The sequence below is a fragment of the Xylaria bambusicola genome, assembly GCF_022495145.1.
Source record: "Xylaria bambusicola strain CBS 139988 unplaced genomic scaffold F5B22scaffold_20, whole genome shotgun sequence".
In the NCBI taxonomy this organism is placed as follows: domain Eukaryota; kingdom Fungi; phylum Ascomycota; class Sordariomycetes; order Xylariales; family Xylariaceae; genus Xylaria; species Xylaria bambusicola.
This window is the reverse complement of record NW_025953573.1, coordinates 86,233-107,958: the sequence shown is the minus strand read 5'-3', so window position 1 is coordinate 107,958 and position 21,726 is coordinate 86,233. Positions and strand designations below refer to the sequence as shown.

The window sequence follows — 21,726 nt, the reverse complement described above, 5'->3', positions numbered from 1 at the left end:
TACATATAACAAGAGGTGATGGCAGGGTTAAAATTGAAGCTACTCGCGATACAAGAATCCGCTGCAGCTGCTCTAGTTCTTGGCCATCCGGTTGTCGGCTTCGGTGTTTACATGACTCTATGTAATAATATAAGACCGCCTTTTTATATCTCCAAAGCCCGAGAGTGTCTCAGTTCAGCGAAGGTCTGTGTAACCTCATATTGTCGTATGTCTCATTTAGGGGTATTTTGTTAGGCCGTACGTGTGTGTGACATTACAATGCTACAAAGTGATCTCGTACCTACTCCTCGCATGCCTGCACCAATGCTATGGCACTCCTCATACTGTACGAGGATATAATAATAACTCATCTCCAAGATCCTGAATATAGATGATACAATTTATTCCCAAAATACCCGAACAGGCCATCTTCTGATAAAGGCAGCTAGGATGAGCGCTACAGCGGCGAAAGTGAAAGCCCTCGTTTTCGACCTTGGGGGAGTCTTACTCAACTGGGATCGCAACAAAGCGAGCACACTGTCGTCGGGTCAATTTTTAAATATCATGAATTCGACTGCATGGCATGATTTGGATCGAGGACATATCTCTCTGGAACTTGCTTGCATAGTGAGTTGATGTTAAATTCATTGGGTTTCGAAAGGCTAATGTGGGTTTTCAGGAATTTAGTAAGATACTTAGCCTCAATGCGAGGATCATTGTGAAGTCACTTGAAGAGGCACAGCTATCTCTGACAGTGAATACGTCCCTGGTCCAAACAATACACGAACTCCAAGCCTCTAACATGAACCTGAAGTTTTATGTCATGTCGAACATCTCAAAAGTGTGTACAAATAGCGTTATCAAGTCTCTTCTAACCATATGTCTAAATTGTGAACAGGAGCATTTTCAGATCGTTCGAGGGCTTAACTTGCCATGGGATGTATTTGAATTGGCCTTCGCATCCGGGGTTGAAGGCATGCGCAAACCGGACCTGTGCTCTTTTGAATATCTAGTCAAGAAGAGTGGCTTCACCCCGGACCAGATGCTCATGATTGATGATACTGTTGAGAATATCTGCGCCGCGAGGTCTATTGGCATGCACGGCATGCTAGTTGACAATCAATTTGTCCGATCTGGAGGCGCATTGAAGAATATGTTCCTGGACCCCGGGTCACGAGCCATGGCGTTCCTCAGGTCGCGCGCCGGGAAACATCATTGCACGGTCGAAGGTCATGGTGACGTTGTTTTGAAAGACAACTTTGCCCAGCTTTTAATTTGGGAGCTAACAGGCGATGCAAATGTTGTTTATCTCAGATGGCCATCTGGCAAAGTCACCGGACATCGAGGTAACGCATCGCGTGAAGTGAATGGTATCTCACTTGATAGGAAGGACATCAAAAATGGCCTTTGGAATTACTTTTCAGAAGCTCCTGTACTAACGACTGTAGAATTCCCACCTGATGCTGACACAACCTCCACGGCTTACTTATCGCTGCCTTCTGAGTACCTTGACGATGTTGCAGATGCCAATATTGTATTGCATGCAATGGCGGAAAACGTTGATCGTGATGGTATTATGCAAACCTATTTCACTAATGAGCGGCCGCGCACCACGCCTGAAGTCTGTTGCAACATCCTGAGAATGTTTCACAAATTTGGTCGCGCTTCCGATCCCCGTATTGTCAAAACTGAGCGTTGGGTGGTCGATTGTTTGAGAAACAGAGCATGTCTCGACGGCAATCGCCACTATTCTACATCTGAGACGTTCTTATATTTCGTGTCTCGTTTGTATGCCATTTGTTCGACACCGCTCAAGGCAGAGTTGGAAATTATTCAAAATGAGCTCGAGAACCGACTCAACATGCCTATCAACCCACTTGGTCTGGCATTTCGTCTCGCTGCTTGCCAGTTCGCTGGTATTGAGCCCGCTCTTTACCAGCGGGACTTAGAGCGCCTACTGTCATTACAGGAAGAAGACGGTGGATGGCCGGCGGGTCACTTCTGTTGCATGGGTCGAACAGGTGCTCGCATCGGAAACCGGGGTCTGACCACAGCACTCGCTCTTAAGATCATCAAACATGAGAAAGAGAAAGCGAGGTGATTATGTATAAATGTGCTAAGTTGACATGGATACGTATATTCGTGTAAGGAGGATAATTACAGAATGTTGTCAGTTAATTGTCTTGAATTCTATATGTGAAGAAGGATATCCCAACTCGGGTGTGTTATATGTGCGGGAATTCCTCCAAGCGATAGCAAGGGTCTCAGAATCCGCTTCCATTAATTATATCTACGAACTAGGGCACAAGACAGTGGTAATAGGAGCTGAGAACAAAGTAACTGGAAATATACAGTAAGGTGATGCAGTGCGATGAATTAGCTAACCGTGGCTATAGGACTTCGGGATCACCTTGTACAACAAATATAGACTGGGGTAGCTATGCTTGTGTTTAGACAGCGTCAATTTCGTAGGCTGAGCTGAGACCAATTCAATTATCAAAGTCTACGATATCACGAGCCCTTTTCCGCAGCCCTCTTCCGCTTGAAATCCTCAATCCACGTGGCAGCTTGTGCCTTAGGCAAAACAAATATCCGAACAACCTCATCCACGACCTCGACCTTGCCCCCAGCCAACGCCTTCAACAGCGGGACCTTCTTACCCAGCTTAATCATGCCTCCCGTAACGGTCTCCATGTAACACTCGACGCCGGCAAGCGTGTACACACCTTCGCGATCCCACGGGAGCGGGAATACGTAACCGAGATGATCGGCCAGAGAATCCGTCTCGTTGAACGCCTTGATGAAATCCGACTCTAGGTGTACCGGATACAGCAGCACAGTCGGGAAAGCAAGATGACTCGCGGGGTCGTCCGGGTCCGGCACGAGTTTGATTCCCGCGTCCTCCATCTCAGGGGGTTGCGCCGTGGTGCGCGTACGGATCTCGCGTGCCTTCAGCGCTGCCTTAATGAGCATCTCTCGTCTTTTCTGCTTAGCCACCCTCTCGGCCTCGCGGCGCGCCTGCACACCCGTCTCCTCTGCTTTCTTGACGATGTCGCGGGCGACGGCTTTCAAGGGGTTATTCGACGGGTCGAGCGTTAACCCCCGGGCGCATGCGTCATCTGCTTCGGCGATGCGTCCGACGGCTAGGAAGGCCCGTGCCCCCCGATAATACGCTTTGATGTTGTTTGGGTTCAGGCGTAGCGCGGCGGACGCATCGAGCCAGCACGAGCGGTAATTCTTGAGCTCGAGGTGACACGCTGCGCGGTTGACGTACAGAGACTCAAGGGTTGCCCTTTCTTTCTGGATTTCTTCCTCACTTGTTTCTTTATTCTCTTTTTCATCACTGGTTTCCTCACCCTTTTCCTTAGACATTTCTTTCGAAGACACCCGCGACGCTGGATTCTCCGCCGCCTGTTTCCGTTTGCGCTCCTCCGCGGCGAGTATCAATACTCCCTTGGTGTAGAACTCCTTTGCATCTGCCCAGCGCTTCGCCTTGAAACACTCGTTCCCTTGTTCCTTGAACTCTGACGCGTTCTCTAACGGTGTACCCTCATATGCTAGGGCCTTGAGGGCTTCTGTCTCATCATTTTCTTCTAGCTCTGTCATGAAGAAGGGGCTTTTCTTAAGCTCCGCGACTACCTCGTCGACGGTCTTTTTCCCCGTCATGGCGCGACCTGGCGAGAGCTCGGGGAACATGGCCGTTGTTAACGGCGCGGATGCACTACCATCTTGCGACTCTTCTATCGATGTCGCGGCAGGTATTGATGTTGATGTTTCAGACTGAGGCTGTGATTGCTCGATCTTGAGGCGCTCTGCGACCTCGTCGCTAATCTTTTGTATATGCATCGAACCTCGACTGTAATCTGAGCAGCGATTTTAAAGTCCGGGTTCTCAAAGACTTAGGTCTCCTGTTCGACCTCTCAGTTTCAAGTGATGTAGCTTCAACTCGATGTACTAACAGAATGGACGGCCCTGTTACCATTCACATGATGGTGGGACACAAATTCGCGAAAAGAGAGTTGGTGGGGGCGGGGCTCGACGTCAGAGCATCCTTATAAGCACTATTATGGGCGTAAAGCATATAAGTCTTCATTATGACCTACCAGGTCGAGACAAGGAGAATTCGGTCAAGATAAAAAAGCAAACACAAGACAATTCTAGCTGCTAACTTCTCATATCTTGTTCCATGTTGAACTTGTATGCTTCGTAGTTCGATTATGCGTCTATAAGTTCATACTGACGACCGAGGCCTGTTAGTCTATCTAATTCAGCATTTAAATCTAAGAGACAACCGCACTGGCCGCGACCTCCTTTTTCTCTTCGTCTTTGGGTACTGAAACGCCATGACCATTCACCTCAGCAAGAGTGTTCTCAAGCGATTCCAAGAATCTCGTGACCTCAGCCTCGGTCCCGACCGTGATTCGCAGACATCCAAAGCAGCCGTGCTCCTTGCCCCTGAAACGCACTACCACGCCTCTATTTTCAGCCAACCTCTCGTATACAGCAAGTGCCACGGTGTTATCAGGCTGTCCATCTTTATTCAACAGCTCGTAGAGTAAAAAGTTACTCTCGACGCCACCTCGTAGACGTCCAACCCCCTTGATCTTAGGTAGTTCGCGAATCAAGCGCTCCCGCTGCGAGACGATCTTCTCCCTGTTTGCGCGCATGACCGCTAACCCATCTGGCGAAAACGCGTAGATAGCTAGTGCACTCGTGGGACTGGGGATATTGTACGGCGCCTTCATGCTATTAAGAAGCCGTGCGATGGGTTCAGACGTGAAGACAGACCCGAGGCGGATTCCCGCCATGCCAAAGCCCTTGGACGACGTTTGCATCACTGCGAGATTGGGCCATTCGGAGACCCACTCGGCGAGCGATGCGTTCTCGGGCGAAAAGTCGACATACGCCTCGTCGACGACAACTACGCCATTCCACGTCGGGTGTTCGAGGATTTGCTGTATACCGCTCTTGGCGAGCGGAGCTCCCGTGGGATTTCCCGGTGAACACAGGTATACTAATTTGATGTTTGGCTCATTTGATAGCGTTTCTTTTATCTTGGCGACGTCGAGCTCGAACGTTGGCGCGGGCAGGAGGGGTACTTTCACGAGACCCACGTCATTCACCTGTGCTGATACAGAGTACATGCCATAGGTAGGCGGACAGACCAGGATCTTGTCACGGCCAGGCGCACAGAAACACCGCATGAGGCTATCAATAGCCTCATCGCTCCCAACGCCGACGAACAAGTTGTCAGGTGTGATGTTCTTGTCTGTGTGGTAGTGAGTGTTTCTTAAGTTGCAGAGTAATTGCTTTAGCTCCCTCTGGTGCGGATCTGGGTATCTGTGCAGGCCCAGGAAGTCAATCTCAGGTCCTGATGACTTGTTGGCTGATGACGTTGAGACGGCGGCGGCTGTCAAAGAGGGACCGTAAGCATTCTCGTTTGCATCTAACAAGATATTCGTTCCATCATCCTTGTAGTCACTAGGTTGAGTCAGCGGTGAGATAGTTATCATGAACAATCCTGGGTACCCTACTCTCTCGCACAGCGATATGGCTCGAGCGCCAAGATGTTAGACCTTGCACAGGTCTCTAGGTTGAACACACCCATCGTGAGCTGATGTAACCAAGCAGGATCGTCCTTGGGCGTTTTGTATTTTTGCGATTGGCTTTTCTCTTCGTCTTCCGTTATTCGAGAAAGGGAATACTAAATTATATACTTCAAACACGACCTTTGAAGAATCTTGAGTCAGAGGTCGCACAAGTAGGTGCTTTAGTGAGTCCGTCACGGTGGAGCTCCGATCGGAGCTCCCACATGCATCTCTGCACAAAACACGAGACTTCAATTGACGCATAAGGCTTCCTAGCTTTTAGATACATATTTGCAGCTAAGCAGCATATGCGTACAATGAAACAACCCAGCGTCAATTGGTTCAAAGACTCGGAGCTGGCAGACGTACAACTACGATTCAAAAAAGCTCATCGTTTATCAGATGTGGACAAGATAGCTCAGTCATGTAGTGGTTAAGAAGCCTTCAGGCTAATGACTTTTCGGTCATTGTAACATGGTTGCCACACGAGCCACATGGCCATCTCAAACACGTCCTCACGCGTAACACATTATCGGTGTTAGACTAGATGATGATCTAGATATGATTAGAGGGAAATGTCGCAAGGCTTACCAATCGTAACCTTGAATACCAATAAACTATGTGTATATCATGGAGCTAAGTACAAGGATTGTGTAATGAAGTAGCAACTGGAGTTTAATGGATCGCTCGATAACGTAATTCACAAACAACTGGTTGGACCATGATTCAGCAAGTAAACGAAATTATGATGCTCATCGATATAGACGCAGAGTTCTATCTTAATGTATGTAATTCTTGTAATTGACCAGGTCCTCCATGTTTAGCTTTTACAACATTACGCTGCTGAGAGGCATGCACAGCCCGAAGCAGATATGAGCTGGATTGAGATAATATTCAGAAACCAGGCTCTCAGGCAGTCACCTCTAGGCTCTCTGAAATTTACATATATAGGTACTGAAACATGATAAATCATTTCTTTTTGAAATTACTGAATTTGGTGAGTCATTTCAGACTAACATCTAGGACCACTGCGCCACCTTGATGTACATATTACGGACTCCGGAAAGCGGCTATAATGCTACGCTACTACCACGCTGTCAGATGCCACATTCAAATGGGCATCTTAATTCTGCCTACATGTAAAGACACTCTCAGGGTTAAGATCATCTCTGGATGATACTCATATGGTCTTCTAACCAATAATTACTTTCCCAAGATTGGTAGGACCGGCTACTACTAACTCTTATTCCATTTGCTACTAACATGATAGTTGCCGGCTGAAGGAACCTATGTACAAATTTGCCTGCACATCTGTCATGAACCAAGTACGGTAGGATTTTCGTTATTGCGCAAAGTCCATACTGATAGTCTGATATACAGAGACAAACGAGAGTTGGCAGCCTTAATGTAAGCCAAGTAAAACACCCCTGTCACCTACCCCGCCTGACCATTGCATAGCCCTCAGCTACTCATATGTGACCCTCGGTCTTCTACATGGCACTGCTTGCTGGGCTCCTAGGATCAAGGCTTAAATCTGGATAATAGAATTGGGGTTTCCTGTTTATTTATTTTCATCCTTTGTTGTCACCGATTACCTCATTGACCAAATTGCGTCCCCAATGTTAGATGATGGACGGCGAGACGACGCCCGCCGCAAAGAACTATTGGCATGGTTCAGAGTGCTCGGGTCCTATGATCGAGTTTGAAGAGCATGGGCTGAACTGCGAAATCAAAGATACTTGTCACTTATCATCGCAATGCAGGCTTGTTCCAATTTGCGTAGCCTGCGGCCGGAAGCCACCATTGCATGATATTATTTCTGAGAACAAAAGTTCCAGTAACATTGCCATTCAACCGCGAGACAAACCTTTTGGGGAGTTGAATTTGCACTGGCCATCTGAGAGTCTGTACCACAATTCAACCAGTTTTCCCACTCCCGAAAAGTTTACGTACCCGCAGACTCTCTCTCACGTCTATCCCACTATTTTACGGCCAGACCAATTCAGACAAGCCTGTTTATCACCGACGGATGGTGAAAACTTTAGACGCGCCCCGTCAACTGCGGCAGAACCAGAAGAGTTTCCTGTTCATCTAACGCTTGAAACGTATGAGCAAGATAACTGCCCAGAATATGAAGCCTTTTCATATACATGGGAAGGCGAGCATTTAGATCGGGACAATGAAACAGACCTAGGCTATCCAATCTATATTGGCCCATCATGGGACGTCCTCATACAGACCAAAAATTGTTGCGATTTGCTACGTTTCGCTAGGCTCCCTGACGTCACTAGACGTGTATGGGTAGATGCAATATGCATTAATCAAGGCAACATGGAAGAAAGGGCCCAACAAGTTGCCAAAATGGGGCGAATTTACAGAGAGAGTTTGAGAGTGGTGGTATATCTAGGCCCAGACGTGGCCATGAAGCCAAAACACCGTTTTCCTAGACGTCACCCCCTAGACGAATTTGCAAGTGGTGAAGTTCGCCCTATGGACTCAAATGGCTTGATCATGGATCTCAATCTAGAGAAGCTTTTCAAGAGACGATACTTTACTAGACTATGGGTGATCCAGGAACTGATCACCTCCTCCAAGACAATCATTCGCATTGGTGACACTGACTTCCTAGTGGATTCAATCATCACGGAGAGACTAAAGAAGACAGAGGAGTGGAGTTCGGCAATGACAAGTGCGCCATGGTTCCAATATGTGGCACGGCAGACCTTTGGAGAAAATCCCTGCGACGCTTTGGCACTCGTATCAAACTCTAACTGTTCTGATTCGCGTGACCGTCTATTCGGTATATTGTCGTTGATCAGCCGTCGAAAGACTGCAAGTCAAGGACTTCAAGCCAACTATTCCATATCAAGTCAACATCTCTGGATTGGATTTTTTGCCCATTGCCTGCTTCGACTGGAAATATTATGGTTTCTGGAATACGCCGTAGGATCTCATAGGTCACCTAGGGACCAGGAATTAGAAGCATGGATTCCGTCATGGATGCCAGATTGGACGTCACCGCTTACATGGCAACGCTTCAAGTATACCCGGAGATTCTATAGTGACGTGGCGTCCGAAACACTTTACTCGCTGTTGAAAGTTGACCCAAATCGTGATTTTCGTCGATTTCGACAAGACTTCCTGACTCTGACTCGACTTGCCCCTGTATATGGGGGCGAATCTCGAATGTATTGGAATCAAGGAATAACAGTAGATTCAGAAACAGGAACGCTGAAAGATATACGAGCCATTCACCTCCTTCGCATCCCTTCAATACCGAGGCTTCAGACGCGTTTTGGAGTCTATGAAGTATATGAGATCGACTTGCATAGTGTGAATTGGCATACTAAACAGGAGGACAAAGACTTGCGAAATCACCAGCAGTGCCTATACATAGTTAGCACGAAGCCTCTCGTCAAAGAAGTTCTGCCCTTACACGATCACTTGTACGCACTGCATCCAGAAAACATAAACGGGAGTCTAGAGTTCCTTATTTTGCGGGACACTAAGGGTCCTCTACCATTTTCAAAACCCCGAGTAAGGCCAGGATACTTCGAGATTGCAGATCACGAGACCTTCACTCTTGTCGCGACCGTACCATACGCATATTTCGGCTTCGATCCCGAGATGTGCAAAGCCTTTAAAATTCAGATGACGATACCGGCCGTGGCCGAACTGTCCCTTGATCAGTTACCACGACTACTGACTGTCCGCCAATTAATCGATGACATACGTACCTTCTTAAATCAGAAGGTTGACTACGATTTTGATCTTTATCCTTCGAATAAAGGCAAAATTTCCAGGGAACTAGAGTCTCTTAATGAGTATTTCTTCAGAGAGGGCTTGGACGTTAAGCACCATGAAAAGACTAGGCCGCTTGACTGGAACCAGATATTCCCGCGGAGTAGGAACTCAGACCTATTACCGGTATATTGGGAATTAGCAAATCAAATCCTGAATCCGAAGGCCCTTTCGGATGAGAAGCTCGCGACATCCTGCATAAGGTCAGTCCATCCTGACTTTCAGCCGGTAATCCGGAATGGTTACGTAGAATATTCGTTTGGGCCCCGTGATTATGGACGTTTCGGGATAATGTACTGTAACATACGTGCCTTCGTAATGTACAAGAACGTCAAAACTGGGGTCTACCAGCCTGAGTGGGAATGGAGCCGCAAGCACCTGGCCTGGACGAAATTCAGCAAGCGCAGCCCAGGAGTCGTGCTGTGGCCATGGCACGAGGAGACGTTCTACATAAGAGCACCCCTGAGCCACGTACTGTCAGCAATCAGGTGTGGTGTTCAGACCTGTGGTATGGCCAGGTGTGTCGCATGGCTACGTGACATATTCAAGACAGATGACTTGGAAGAGCTACGAGAACGATTAGCGCAGCCTCGAGACGAGTTGGATAACCTCAAAGTAGAGAAGCGGGACTTTGCGATAGATGGCGATGTACGCATTATCAATATCCGTTAATTCAACATGATTTAAGCAAATAGTAGCCTGCATTACCCAGTATTATTATATTCAAACCCAGTCGCGACCTGCCAAAGTTGATAAAGCACGGAGTTAAAATGAGATCATACAATTACCAGTTCTGATAGCAGACTGCTGTACGCCCTGATATACAAATCCAACCAGCAAAGAGATCGTGTACAGCAATGCCACAGACAGGCCAACCTGCATCCGCACAGATACTAGTCTCGGAATAATCAAGGACCTGGTAACAAGAGCACCTGCCCATTCTCGACTCTACAAGACACAGCGGAACATGGAACGGGGACAGGGAGGTGATAGGCCAAGCAGGCTACAGACGTCCTTGATAAATCTATTACTTTGTAAAGCTCTTTTACTACATCCAACTACCTATTGCTTGTCTATCTTTCCAGTGTAATACTTCACATACCTAGATATTAAAAAAAACGACTGAATCCCTTGTCCAGAACCCATATTGAATCATCCCCCGCTTCCCTCCTCAAACGCTGAATATCATGACGGAAGTAAGTAACGACATCAGAATCCGGGTATAACTGACCCCAGTGACATGTGCAACGGACTCTGGCCCCTGCGTATCCGATGCGGACTCGGTAGGTGCCGTATCCACGTCTTTTACCACGGTCACCGTACTCGGCGGACTGGCTAACGTTATCGTGGTATCTGCAGTGTCGGTAGTTTCAGAAGGCTCTATAGGCTCTATAGGCTCTATAGGCTCCATGGGCTCCATGGGCGTCGTGGGCTCTGGAGGTGCCGTTGTTTCAGTCGTGCTGGGCGGAGGTATAACTATCGGCTCTTTGTCTTTGAGATGTTTGATCTCGCCGAATTTCAGAGGCCGCGGCGCGTCAAAGGCAAGCAGTGCCTGAACTGTTTCGAGAGCAGTCATCTGCTGGCCGAGCCCTGTATTCCCATCGTATCCTCCGACATACCTATCCAGGACTACAGTTAGCATGACTCGGAAGCTGGAGACGATTGTGGAAGTGGAAAGGAGCATTGGGGCGTTGAAAGAGTTCGTGAGTCCGTACCATTTCTGCCCACAGGAAGTACCGCTGTCTCCGCCGGAGCACGCCTTTCCTGCTGCTATCGCAGATGCACGGAGTAGTTCCTGGACGTCATCGCGAGTCGAAGGCATCAACTGGGCTGTTGCGGCCATGAAGCGAGACACTAATTATGTCATTCAAAGTCAGTCACCAATTTTCGGACTATGGTCTGCAAGAACAGCTGGACAGATCTCAAAAGTGCTTACGATAGCCCTTGAAGGATTTCATATCCGTGTTGCATGTGTCAACCAGCTCGCACGCATGCTCGTACATGATGTCCGTAGCGTTGTCAAAGGGGGTGAAGTAGGACCGAGAAGCCTGCAGCAAGCCATCTGCCCGGTCGCCCCATTTCTGGTCTCCGTTCTTGTAGTCGAAGAGTACTGCTGCGCCATACATATAAATGCCTTGTGAATAGGAGAAGGTTAAAGGATTAGTGTCCTTGCAATCGGCCTTCGAGCTAGCGCCGTCGAACACATTGAAATCCTTATCGATGAAGCCAACATTCTCAGACCAGTCCCAGATCTTCTCTGCCCATTGGAAGTATTTATCGTCGTTAGTTGCTCGTGCCAGTCGTGCAGATACTTGGAATAATCCGCCGTTGGATACTGCGTTCTTGTAGTCGATGCCGTTCGGGTTGCCGTCGAATATTTGCCAGTGTAAGCCGCCGCCGCAAGTTGTTTCGTCCCATCTGGAGATCATCGTATTCCATATGTTCTCAGCCACCGTTATCCAAGGCGGTAGAGAGTCGTCAGGTTGGGGCCAGTTGCGCTCAGCGGCTTCTAGTATGGTAAAGGCCCAAAAGGCTTGATCGTCATTACCTTCGGAGCCGAAATAGCGCGGATTCATAAGATTGAAATCGGGAGCGAGTACTTGGCTTTGCAGTGCCTGTGTTATCACATCGTCATAGCTAGAATCGCCTGTATAGTGCGAATAGTCGAGCATCGCTCCCCAACATGCACCAGCTTGCCACCAGTCTGATGTATATAAAGTCAACAAGATTGAGTTTTAGTCACGGGGAATATGAAGCCGTACAATGCGGTTGGGGAAATATCGCGAGAGTCTGCACATGATAATCAGTCTTCTGAAGGTTATTCATCTTAAGAGGTTTAAATTGCAACATACTTCTGGGGTATTTGTGATGTTTCCAGAGTAGTATTTCATGGTTTCAAATGCGATTGTACTCGCCATCGACTTGATGGACTCTGCATAGCAATTAGATTTCAAATTTACCTAATGAAAGGAAGGTAGGCCTCGAATTGACAAACCAGGATTGTTGATATCCAGATCCGCCGGGGCGGCAGAAGCTGCGCCTAGCACGGCGCCAATCAGTAAGCCCCTGAACATAGTAAAGGAGGACTTTTATGCAAGAATAGAATAAACCGATCAACGGATTCAAAAGTCGGTTAGAGAGGAAACGTGATTCGAAGTTTGTTAGTAGAAGCGAATAGAGAAAGAAAAAAATGAAGATAGGTGAAAAGAATTTGGAAACTTCATCATTAGTCGACCGCGACTACTACGTTAAACATTCTGGGGAAGCTACGAAGTGGGAAAGTTGGTTCGGCGTGCGTACAATTTAATAGACGTAACAAAGGAGGAAGAGTGAAAATACCGTCATCGAATTGCCAGGGGCGAGGGGAAACGGTAAGTTACGAGAATGAACTCAAGATGAATAGCATAGAAAGAAGGAGAAGCGCTCTTTTTCCCATTGATACTTTCGTGCGCAAGACAAGGCTTTATTGACGTATACATGAACCTAGGGCCTAGGAAAATGCTAACTGGTGCCTTCTATTGGCGATACCATGGAACTTGGTTAGGAGGGAACTTGGATGAGCTGAAGGAGCGGGCTCCTGGACAGGTATTTTGGGTTTGACTAAGCAGGTATATATAGGATCAAGACCGGAATGTCTTCACAGTGGACATTAGGGCAAACGTTGATTTCTCTGGGGAAAAAAACTCGATATACTACCTGCCTAAGGTAAGCAGCAATATCTGCATATCCTTTGAATCATCAAGCACCTCGTCATACTATCGCACTCTGTGGGAAATGATACCGCTAGACGTGCGCAGTCTAACGGTTCTTTCTACTCTCCACCTGAGCGACACATACTCACAGCCACGGCTCGCACCTTGCTAATTTCTTTTTCCCGGGTCTGAATGGCTTCGTGATTGAGGATAGCACATGAATTGAGATAAGAGAATTGCAGAAAGGGATGCCATGCCGGCTTAAAGATGCAGGTTCGCAATCAGGTAGGTAATATACCTAGGGTCGCTAAGGTTACTTGCAGTTAGCGATATATAGCGCGCTTAGCAGCGCCAGTCAGGGCAAACCGCCCCTATATGTGCCTACGTAGATAACTGCACAGGGCGGGTTACAGGGGATCCTACCGCGGGCCGTAACGCAGGTACTTACTTACCGCTTGTCTTTGTATGAGCGTCTGTGAAAATAGCACGGCCAGTGGTTTCCTCGAGGCTACAGAGTGACAACCTGCCAAAAAGGCATATATTTGCCGAGGAATCCGGTCTGAATGTGACCCTTGTGGTAAACGACCTCTACTCTCTAGAAATGACATAAATATAATCTACTATATGACAGCAAAGTGGCGTCAGTTGTGCACCTTATATCCCGCGGTATCTCAGGTATGCGCTTTTGTGAGAGCAAGATAATTGGACTGCGAGTAAATTGATCAGACCGGCCATATCTCAGTAGAAGTAGCAGGCTGTATAGCAGCGTGGACTTTACAAGGTCAAAACTAGGATTAATACTCGCTGTTATTATTCATTATATGCAGACTACTGGTACAAGACATGATTCCACGTGTTCCTACATCCTGGCCCGGTCGCGTTCGAGGTCAATTTCAGCCAATTTAACGAACCGCGTGCGGAAGACGACCTTGTGCCCCAAGTATAAAACAGCGAATAAGATGAGACTGATATACGCCGCAAAGAAATCGCTAGTACTCCACTTGATAAAGACAGTAAACCCATTCGTGAGAGTAATCAACACGCAGAAAAAGAGGCCGTAGATGGTTAGCCAGGGCTGGAATGGTGCTTTGAAGGCGAGGGTATCTCGGGATATGCCGCGCGATCGTAGGGCTCGCACTAAAAGTAACTGTTAGATATCATGATGCTTGGTAACGATAAGGTGCAATTGTAGGGAACGGGGCGAAAAGTATAGTTTGGATAGCTGTAAATGACTGGGTAACATACTGAATACAAGGTGACAAATGCTGATGGCGCACCAGCTGATGAATCCAGCTATACCTACAATATTCAACAACCAGTCGAATACGTCGCTGCCTCTAGAGGACAGGTTGAGGAAAGCGAGTAGGCCGATGATGCCTGAGAAAAGAACAGCGTAATGCGGCGTACCAAAGCGGTTGGTCTGCGCCAAGAAAGCCGGCGCATGTCCATCTCTAGCCAAGGCGACCATAATCCGACTACTCGAGTACACGTTGGAATTGGCAGCGGACAGCACAGCTGTGAGGAGGACGGCGTTGATTATATGGGGGAGGACAGGTACGCCAGCTAGTTTCGCAGCAATGACGAGAGGGGACGCCGAGGCGTCGCTGGCGTTGCTGAGCAGATTTGGGTTGTCGGAGGGCACTGTGATGCCAATGAAGAAAATAGTAGCGATGAAAAGTGTGAAAACACCCCAGAAGGTCCATCTGATAGCCGAAGGTACCGTTTTCGATGGATTAGATGTCTCACCTGCACCGACGCCCACCAGCTCGGTGCCCTGGTACGAGAACCCTGCCGTGACAAGGACAGACCAGAATCCAACAAACTTGCCGCTGTTTCCGGAGACGATGTATTCGGCAAAAGGGCCCGGGTGTACCCAGGCATCAAACCCGAGGTAGCCGTGTTGACCGGCGCCGGCGTCGATAGCAATAGCGAAGATGATGAAGCCGATGACGGTGATGACCTTGATGGACACGAAGTATGACTCGAGCTCTCCGAACCAGCGGACGGGCAGCAAGTTACAAGCCACGAAGACGACCCAGAAGATGGCGATGAAGATACCGACGCTCAGAGTTTTGTCCCAATACTGAATAACGAGACCCGAGCCGACGAGCTCGAGCGCGAAAGTCGACGCCCAGCTAAACCAGTAGATCCAACCCGAGGCAAAACCGAGTGAGGGGTCTACGAAGCGTGATGCGTATGCCGTGAATGAACCCGCGACGGGCATGAAGGTAGCCATCTCGCCCAGGCTTACCATAATCGAGTATACGATGGTACCGACGAAGAGAAAGGCAATCAAACACCCGACCGGGCCCGTGGTGGCCAGCGCATTTCCACTTCCGAGGAACTACATCATGTTAGAATAATGACAGTAGGAATGAATACCAATGATGATAGTTTGGCACCTACAAGTCCTGTGCCGATGGTTCCTCCTATCGCGATGAACTGGAGGTGCCATTTGTTCAAGCCGCGCTGTAGGCCCTCCTCGCCGGCCTCGAGGTCCTTCTGCGAGCCATCGAGCGATGTTGCAGCCACATCTGTGTCTACGGCCTTCTTCTCAGATTCGAAAGGCGATGTTCCCATGGCCCTGTTCGGGGCTTCCCCAACTACAGTCGGTGAATCCATGCCTAGAGAGTTACTTGCACGCACAAGTACAGGTCGTGACTGGTGTATTAGGGCGAGCGAGTTTGAAAAGTAACCCTTGACACATAGAAATCAAAATAGAGAGCGGTGGTGAGAGAGTGGGAGAAGTGACCCGGGATATAATGTGACTCTGACCCGCCGAAAGTTTCGCGCCGCGCGATCAGATGTGGATGGAGTCACGATACTTCGACCCGTTGACTCCATCCGAAGTGAAAATTTTCGGCCGGGAATACCGCCATCATGACAACAGTGGTACATAGGTAGTAAAGAGAAACACTAGGTTAGACCGCGCAGGTACCTCGCGAAAAGTAAAATGTGCGATGACATGTTGGTGGAGTGGTATTTTTTAATCATGGTTTGCATCGGCATTGGAAGCTTGGTTGAGGTTAGGTTCGAGAACTCCCCACCAAAGAAAAAAAAAAAGAGTTTTTGTCGCCTTCGCGCCCCTGTTCGAGGCTCGTTCGAGGCTTCCTCGGGGGGGCCAGTTCCCGTAGCCACGTTAAGCGGCTCGTCCCTGCCCAATCATGGCGCACGCTTGACTAATAGAATTGCCTTTTCAGGTAGCATCTTCCCGAATAGTCGGTATACATGGGCAAGCCTAGGTAGTAGCTAGCCATTTAGTCCAGGTCCGGCCTAGATAGGTACACACTTAGTACTGAATGCAATCAATACCCTGATCTATTTGATGTTAATCATAGTATTATTCATCGGAGGTATTTATTCCCTCAGAGTGTCATATGATGGGCTGATGCTTGGGTAGGCGTCGAGACGACTCGTCCTAACGTGTGTTCTAGAGATCATAGCGTTTCGGGAGACCGATTCGAGAAGGTCGGATCCGGCCTAGGAAACCGACTACATTTATTTACTTACTCATGGCGTCCTAGGTGATCCCCTGTGGCTTCTACATGTAATGCAATGTGCAAGTGTATATTTTACGACAACCTTCTTTCCTTAGGTATCGCGTTATTATTCCGGACCGCCGATGCTTGATCTATGTATGCCCGGCAGGAGCCAGGGAGAGGTGATTTTCCCGCCATTGATCGATACGCGCTGTATCTGACAGGAAACAAGGACCTTCCTAGACACAGGGGATATGGGGTCCAAATCGATGGAATTCTTCACTACATAGTATATGCCGCACAGGGTCTACTAATTGAATTGTTCCCCGAACCAAACAGACTAAGCATAAATAGATCTTCGTATTTACAGAGGCTATCTAGATAACTGCTCCAGTTCCGACGACGCATTTCGTTATGTCTTCAGTGTGTTGACTGCCTTCATATACCCGTATCCGCGGATGCTTTGTTGCATATGCTGTGTTCAACGTTCTATTACGAATATGTAAGACATACGAGCAATAATCTTCGGAGAGTGAGGCTATTCTGTCTTCACTTCTATGAGACATGTTGATTGGCCCTGACAGCTATAGCAGACTATTGTGTACAGCTTCACTAATTGTCCAGTCGCCGGCTATTGTGATATTAGCTCAACTGATGAATGCGATAGAGCCGTGCACATCTGCGAGTGAGCAAGCTTAATATCTTGACGACTGTCTTGATACTGCTATATGTAATTATGCCTGCCTCGGTGCTCTGAAGCTACCCCTGTTACACTTAACACTTTAGGTATCGCCAATTCCACGACCCGCCGTTTCCCCGACGTGTTCGAGTCATCTGAGTATCCAGCGACATCTTGCAACATGAAAAACTCCATTTGCCCATAGTGGAGAGGTATAGCCCGCTGCTAGGGGTGCGAGAATTCCTTAGCCTACCGAGGGCAAAGTCTTGTCGTTATGTTAGCCTTATAACCACCTATGTCTTCCGCGACCGTCGCAATGTCTCGAGAGGGCTTGTCGTCGTTGAGACAACGTGTGTGATAAAACATACCCTGGTGAACGATCTTCAGTATAAGTATGGTGTATGATCAGCCTCTTGTTAATTTCCAATCTCGCCTGAACCTCTCCAAGTGCAGATGCATCTAGATACACAAGTTTCGTCGTCGCTTTCCACGCAGCCAACGACTGTGCAATCGGCCTTGTCTTGGCAGAATTGGTCGGTTTTGGAACCGCCGCACGAGAGATGGTAGCGTATCGGTATCTTGTATCTTGAACGCAGTGTCTCTTCGCTGTACTTGTTGTTGCATTTGATGGGCGGGATTGATGCTGCAGCTAGGGTGAGGAAAAGAGTCGATAAGAGTGCGAAAACCTAGCGGGGAACAATTGCTCGGTTAGTGATGCGGAGCAGAAGAGGTGCATCCCACGGAGATCTAATCCTAAGGGTATTCGTTCTCCATGATGTCGATGAATCGCCTTACCTGCATGGTGATTGCCCACTTTCCAATGAAGATTCGCCGCTCGAAAGGACTAAGGGACATTCCGAGCATGAGTGTCTTCTCTCTATGAATATTGAAGCTTAATTCAAAAAAGTCTCGATATTACCGATGAGCTGGGCTACAGTATTTACAAAGTGCAATAAGGAATGAGACGAAATGTGCATTAATATCTAGGAGTCGTCATAAAAGAGTAAACTGCAGTCACCCAAATTGAAGGTGCTACCAAGCACCAAAGAGGGTAAGAACTCGATCCTGGGTCAAAGAGAGCTTTCCCGTATGGCGCCCAGTCGCCATACAAGATCTGACAGAGTGCTAATTGCTGTTGATTGTGGAGCTTGAAAAGCGAAATCACTTAGATGATCACCGTTTGCTTGGGCCCTTGGGGCTTCTCACCGCCTACGTGAAACTTCGCCTTTGATCTTCCTCTAAGCGTCACCATGCTGCTCAAGAATCCCCGTAGTATGATTTTGGACGCCTTATACTAGCTAATACATCGCCGTAGCCGCTACCGTTCCTTAGCAATTCCGCTTTCAGAAGTAGCCTGGATGGCATTTTCGCTGTTGATGCCCGTCCAAATACCTAGCTTCCTCATTTCGGACTGAATATATAAGCACTGATCTAGATTCATCGAACCCGCTCGTCAGCATCATCAGGCATGGCGCGGCAACGGCGCTCTCAGCTTTCAAACAGCATCTCTCGAACTACTTAGAGATACAATTGGGCAACTGCTTCACCATTGTCGCCGACATCCTGGCAACTGGTGTCATCAGATTCGCCAATGGGGTAAAGATAAGTTATAACATAATTACGATTTTGATAACTAACACATCTAAACCTTTCACAATCCACCATTTCAAATGCACACATTGAAGTGTCGGTATGGAAGCACCCAGGGATGGTGATTCTGGTACCCGAAATTGCAGCCCCTATACTTTGATTTTATATACATCAACCAAATAGACCTTAATCTGAGGCGACATGTATTTCCTCTGATATTTCATCTAAAGTTCTCACGACACAGATCGTTACCTATATCATGTATGACCCTCTAAGCATATACACATAAAACTCCATGAAACATATCTATATACAACGTATCGTCAAAACAACGCTATGCGTAGCCCATCTTCGCTTCTCGTGTGGCATACATCACTACTTGTGATTTTGAACCGTGTTGATCATTCGGACTTCATTTCTACATGAGAGTTTGCCCAGAAGTGGCTGAGATCGCCGAATGGTAGCTTCAGTGGCATGTGCATCTCAGCAGCCATCATGGAGAAACACGCATACCATCCCAAGAATCCGTCCACGAACAACAGTGATGCTCCGGCCTTCGATATGTTAGTCTCTATGAAAAACGACGTGTCGGGATTGAACTTACCTTCTGGCAGACCATAGCACCCGCATAATCGCCATAGGATACCTTGAAGTCTACAAATAGCGTTAGCGATCGCCTAATTTCCTAGAACAAGAGAGATAACAGGAGAATAACGTACATGCGGCACCCAATACCCAAGCACCAATGCTAACTATGAAAAATAGCGATGCAAACACGAGATTGATCCTGAGCGTGAAGATGAAGAAGGTGAACAGAGCAAATCCCCTATATTACGGTACATTAGCAGGTGTCTACGAAGTAGGACGCACTGATACCTACCAAACGATCAGGTACAATGCAACCGCGGCATTGTATCCTTGTGAAGAGAGACCAGTTGGATCTGCAGAGGCTTATGTTATTATATAGGCAAACGAGAAGAACTAAAGAATTATAGGGGCAAACAACGGCATTTTCTGGCGATGGACTTCAGGATACTTGCCGTTGGGAGTTGCAAAGGGCGACCCGAGCTCAAGCGTAGGGAGATTGAGCAAGCCGAACGACAGCCAGAAGACCGTGAACAGACCCATAACCATCACTGTATCGACAGGTTAGCTTGTCTACTCGCAAGCATTTCAAAAGAGCGTCAAGGAGCTCAACGTACTTGGGAAAAAGTTGCCCATGATCCACTCAAAGATCATGGCGACGAACAACAAAACAGGACCGGTAAAGAGGAAAATGCCGACGACGGGGGACAGCCCGCTGGACCCGCCGAATCCCACTGGTATTGCGCTCTATGTCAGCTACTGGCCCGAAGAGTCCAGAGACAGTTATGCGAGTGGCACATACGCAGAATCATGGAGAAGGTAAAGGTCGATATAACGAAACCAACGAAGCCAAGTGGCGTCGGGTTAGCGAAACGTCGAACATTATTGTCAGCGTGCGGGGCCTTGGGTGTCAGATAGAGCTGGCATAGTCGTGTTAGCAAGTACGATTTGACTGGGACTTCCAATGAGAGCGCAAATACCTTTTCGAACAACTCGGACGGCATGGACACGGTGGTCTGGTCCCTCCCGAAGCCCTTCTCGACATCGCGGTCACCCGTTTGGCAAGGCGTGAGGGTGTGAGTTGAAGAAGAGCCGTAATTGGGCTCCGCTACGGAGATTCCATGGTGGTAGTTCGACATGTTGGAATTCGCCAGGTTTCGCTAGTAGATCACGGCGCCAGTTTCTTGAGACGCAAGGGCAGTCGTTTGCTATCAAGGGGCAGTGGATGAACCCTACATATATTTCATGACACGAGACATATTTCCATTCCTGCTATTGCCCTCCCGCGATATATTGAACAGTGTTCCTCTATTTTTAACGCGCAGTCGGAGTGTGCAGCGGCTCTGGCGATTATTACTATCACGCTGACAGCACCTGTCAGCCGCCAATTCGAATCAGCACCGTTGACTCTACACCCTCTACGCAATCCTTGGTCGTCGAAATTCCAAAAGGTGACTGGGCGATGTTTCACCTTGCAGCCACGCTGACGCGGGAGCTGCGACACGCGGATCGCCATGTGGTCAAGCACCCATCTCTGTAAGTCTGGTCAGGAATTGAACATCTGGTTGGTCAATCGGTCCCTGCGACTCGACTTCGATTTGGAAGAGGCAGTAGGCCGGGGATCCTTCGATGCATCCATCGGTACTTGTGCAGAAGCACAGCCCATCGGATTGCCGCGGGCTTACTGTTGCTCGGCATTTGTGGGCCGGTAGCAAGACGGAGGCCCGGCGACTGCGAAGTATTGACTGCAGACCCGGCGCACACGTCGCATCGCCCGAATGATCATTATGCATATACCTAGCGTATAAGAATCAGAACGGAACTTCCACGTTACGCCAACCTATGATCCCCGTGAACCTCAACAGTCCGCCACTGGACTACAGCGTAACAGTTGTTCGAACTCATGTTCTTGGCGGTTGTTGCCGGTGGGGTTGCCAAGGTAGGACGCAGGATTACCAGCTGACTGTTGTCAGACCCGACCAGAAATATCAGCTCCTGCTCAACTACAACTTCCTAGAAAACCAAAAGTCGAGGATACCAAGACTTTGGAGGAATGCGTACGGATTCAAACAGGTTGTCGACCAAATACGCCGGAGGGGATCACGAGGGGATGTCCACGCTATGTATACTAACCTTCTCCATCGGCTCTAGGGCGACCCCGCAGATCTCAATCGTTAGTCCTGACCACGCAAGAGCCAGGCGGGCTTGCCAGAAGAACCCTTGCCATGAGGGGTAGATGGGAACTCTTCTCGACAATATCGCTCTAATTGAAACAATGGCATCGATCCATATCCGATCGGATGTTCCAAGGTCGGCTATCTGTTTATAGCGTT

At 48.3% G+C, this 21,726-nt stretch overlaps 7 protein-coding genes across 7 annotated transcripts; 2 read left to right on the top strand and 5 right to left on the bottom strand.

Annotated features, from left to right (window-relative positions):
- Positions 1–429: 429 nt before the first annotated feature.
- F5B22DRAFT_655905 (HAD-like protein) lies at positions 430–2,080 on the top strand (the record flags this gene model as incomplete). The annotated part of the gene is made up of 3 exons (XM_047979921.1): positions 430–606; positions 659–820; positions 878–2,080. The coding sequence occupies 3 exons, from the start codon at positions 430–432 to the stop codon at positions 2,078–2,080; spliced, it is 1,542 nt and encodes a 513-aa protein (XP_047830829.1).
- Positions 2,081–2,210: 130 nt separating this feature from the next.
- Positions 2,211–3,961, bottom strand: F5B22DRAFT_606287 (TPR-like protein). The gene has a single exon (XM_047974909.1). The coding sequence runs from the start codon at positions 3,823–3,825 to the stop codon at positions 2,491–2,493; it is 1,335 nt and encodes a 444-aa protein (XP_047830828.1). The 5' UTR covers positions 3,826–3,961; the 3' UTR covers positions 2,211–2,490.
- Positions 3,962–4,126: 165 nt separating this feature from the next.
- F5B22DRAFT_606286 (histidinol-phosphate aminotransferase) lies at positions 4,127–5,760 on the bottom strand. Its single transcript, XM_047974908.1, has 2 exons — positions 5,514–5,760; positions 4,127–5,460 (listed from the first exon to the last, which is right to left on the bottom strand). The coding sequence occupies exons 1-2, from the start codon at positions 5,585–5,587 to the stop codon at positions 4,260–4,262; spliced, it is 1,275 nt and encodes a 424-aa protein (XP_047830827.1). The 5' UTR covers positions 5,588–5,760; the 3' UTR covers positions 4,127–4,259.
- A 1,166-nt stretch (positions 5,761–6,926) lies between these two features.
- Positions 6,927–10,087, top strand: F5B22DRAFT_177919 (heterokaryon incompatibility protein-domain-containing protein). The gene is made up of 2 exons (XM_047969382.1): positions 6,927–6,974; positions 7,026–10,087. Exon 2 carries the CDS (start codon positions 7,194–7,196, stop codon positions 10,038–10,040), a length of 2,847 nt encoding a protein of 948 aa, XP_047830826.1. The 5' UTR covers positions 6,927–6,974; positions 7,026–7,193; the 3' UTR covers positions 10,041–10,087.
- Positions 10,088–10,539: 452 nt separating this feature from the next.
- F5B22DRAFT_636284 (mannan endo-1,6-alpha-mannosidase DCW1-like protein) lies at positions 10,540–12,442 on the bottom strand (the record flags this gene model as incomplete). The annotated part of the gene is made up of 5 exons (XM_047977270.1): positions 10,540–10,987; positions 11,084–11,222; positions 11,305–12,072; positions 12,217–12,300; positions 12,364–12,442. The coding sequence occupies 5 exons, from the start codon at positions 12,440–12,442 to the stop codon at positions 10,540–10,542; spliced, it is 1,518 nt and encodes a 505-aa protein (XP_047830825.1).
- A 1,399-nt stretch (positions 12,443–13,841) lies between these two features.
- On the bottom strand, positions 13,842–16,100 carry F5B22DRAFT_606280 (arginine transporter). Its single transcript, XM_047974907.1, has 3 exons — positions 15,467–16,100; positions 14,306–15,404; positions 13,842–14,197 (listed from the first exon to the last, which is right to left on the bottom strand). The coding sequence occupies exons 1-3, from the start codon at positions 15,680–15,682 to the stop codon at positions 13,920–13,922; spliced, it is 1,593 nt and encodes a 530-aa protein (XP_047830824.1). The 5' UTR covers positions 15,683–16,100; the 3' UTR covers positions 13,842–13,919.
- A 2,988-nt stretch (positions 16,101–19,088) lies between these two features.
- F5B22DRAFT_177503 (GPR1/FUN34/yaaH family-domain-containing protein) lies at positions 19,089–20,883 on the bottom strand. Its single transcript, XM_047969381.1, has 8 exons — positions 20,374–20,883; positions 20,196–20,313; positions 20,011–20,127; positions 19,849–19,944; positions 19,689–19,749; positions 19,528–19,634; positions 19,413–19,462; positions 19,089–19,362 (listed from the first exon to the last, which is right to left on the bottom strand). The coding sequence occupies exons 1-8, from the start codon at positions 20,530–20,532 to the stop codon at positions 19,210–19,212; spliced, it is 861 nt and encodes a 286-aa protein (XP_047830823.1). The 5' UTR covers positions 20,533–20,883; the 3' UTR covers positions 19,089–19,209.
- Positions 20,884–21,726: the final 843 nt, after the last annotated feature.

What these genes read in the sequence shown, in the direction of transcription:
- F5B22DRAFT_606287 (XM_047974909.1), bottom strand. Translation starts at nt 3,825, where the DNA reads ATGCATATACAAAAGATTAGCGACGAGGTCGCAGAGCGCCTCAAGATC.
- F5B22DRAFT_606286 (XM_047974908.1), bottom strand. Translation starts at nt 5,587, where the DNA reads ATGGGTGTGTTCAACCTAGAGACCTGTGCAAGGTCTAACATCTTGGCG. An exon ending in CCATATCGCTGTGCGAGAGA is followed by an intron (nt 5,461 to 5,513) that starts GTAGGGTACCCA and finishes GACTCAACCTAG; the next exon opens with TGACTACAAGGATGATGGAA.
- F5B22DRAFT_177919 (XM_047969382.1), top strand. Translation starts at nt 7,194, where the DNA reads ATGATGGACGGCGAGACGACGCCCGCCGCAAAGAACTATTGGCATGGT.
- F5B22DRAFT_606280 (XM_047974907.1), bottom strand. Translation starts at nt 15,682, where the DNA reads ATGGATTCACCGACTGTAGTTGGGGAAGCCCCGAACAGGGCCATGGGA. An exon ending in GAACCATCGGCACAGGACTT is followed by an intron (nt 15,405 to 15,466) that starts GTAGGTGCCAAA and finishes AACATGATGTAG; the next exon opens with TTCCTCGGAAGTGGAAATGC. An exon ending in CATTTGTCACCTTGTATTCA is followed by an intron (nt 14,198 to 14,305) that starts GTATGTTACCCA and finishes AGTTACTTTTAG; the next exon opens with TGCGAGCCCTACGATCGCGC.
- F5B22DRAFT_177503 (XM_047969381.1), bottom strand. Translation starts at nt 20,532, where the DNA reads ATGTCGAACTACCACCATGGAATCTCCGTAGCGGAGCCCAATTACGGC. An exon ending in TACCTTCTCCATGATTCTGC is followed by an intron (nt 20,128 to 20,195) that starts GTATGTGCCACT and finishes GCGCAATACCAG; the next exon opens with TGGGATTCGGCGGGTCCAGC. An exon ending in GCCCTTTGCAACTCCCAACG is followed by an intron (nt 19,750 to 19,848) that starts GCAAGTATCCTG and finishes AAGCCTCTGCAG; the next exon opens with ATCCAACTGGTCTCTCTTCA.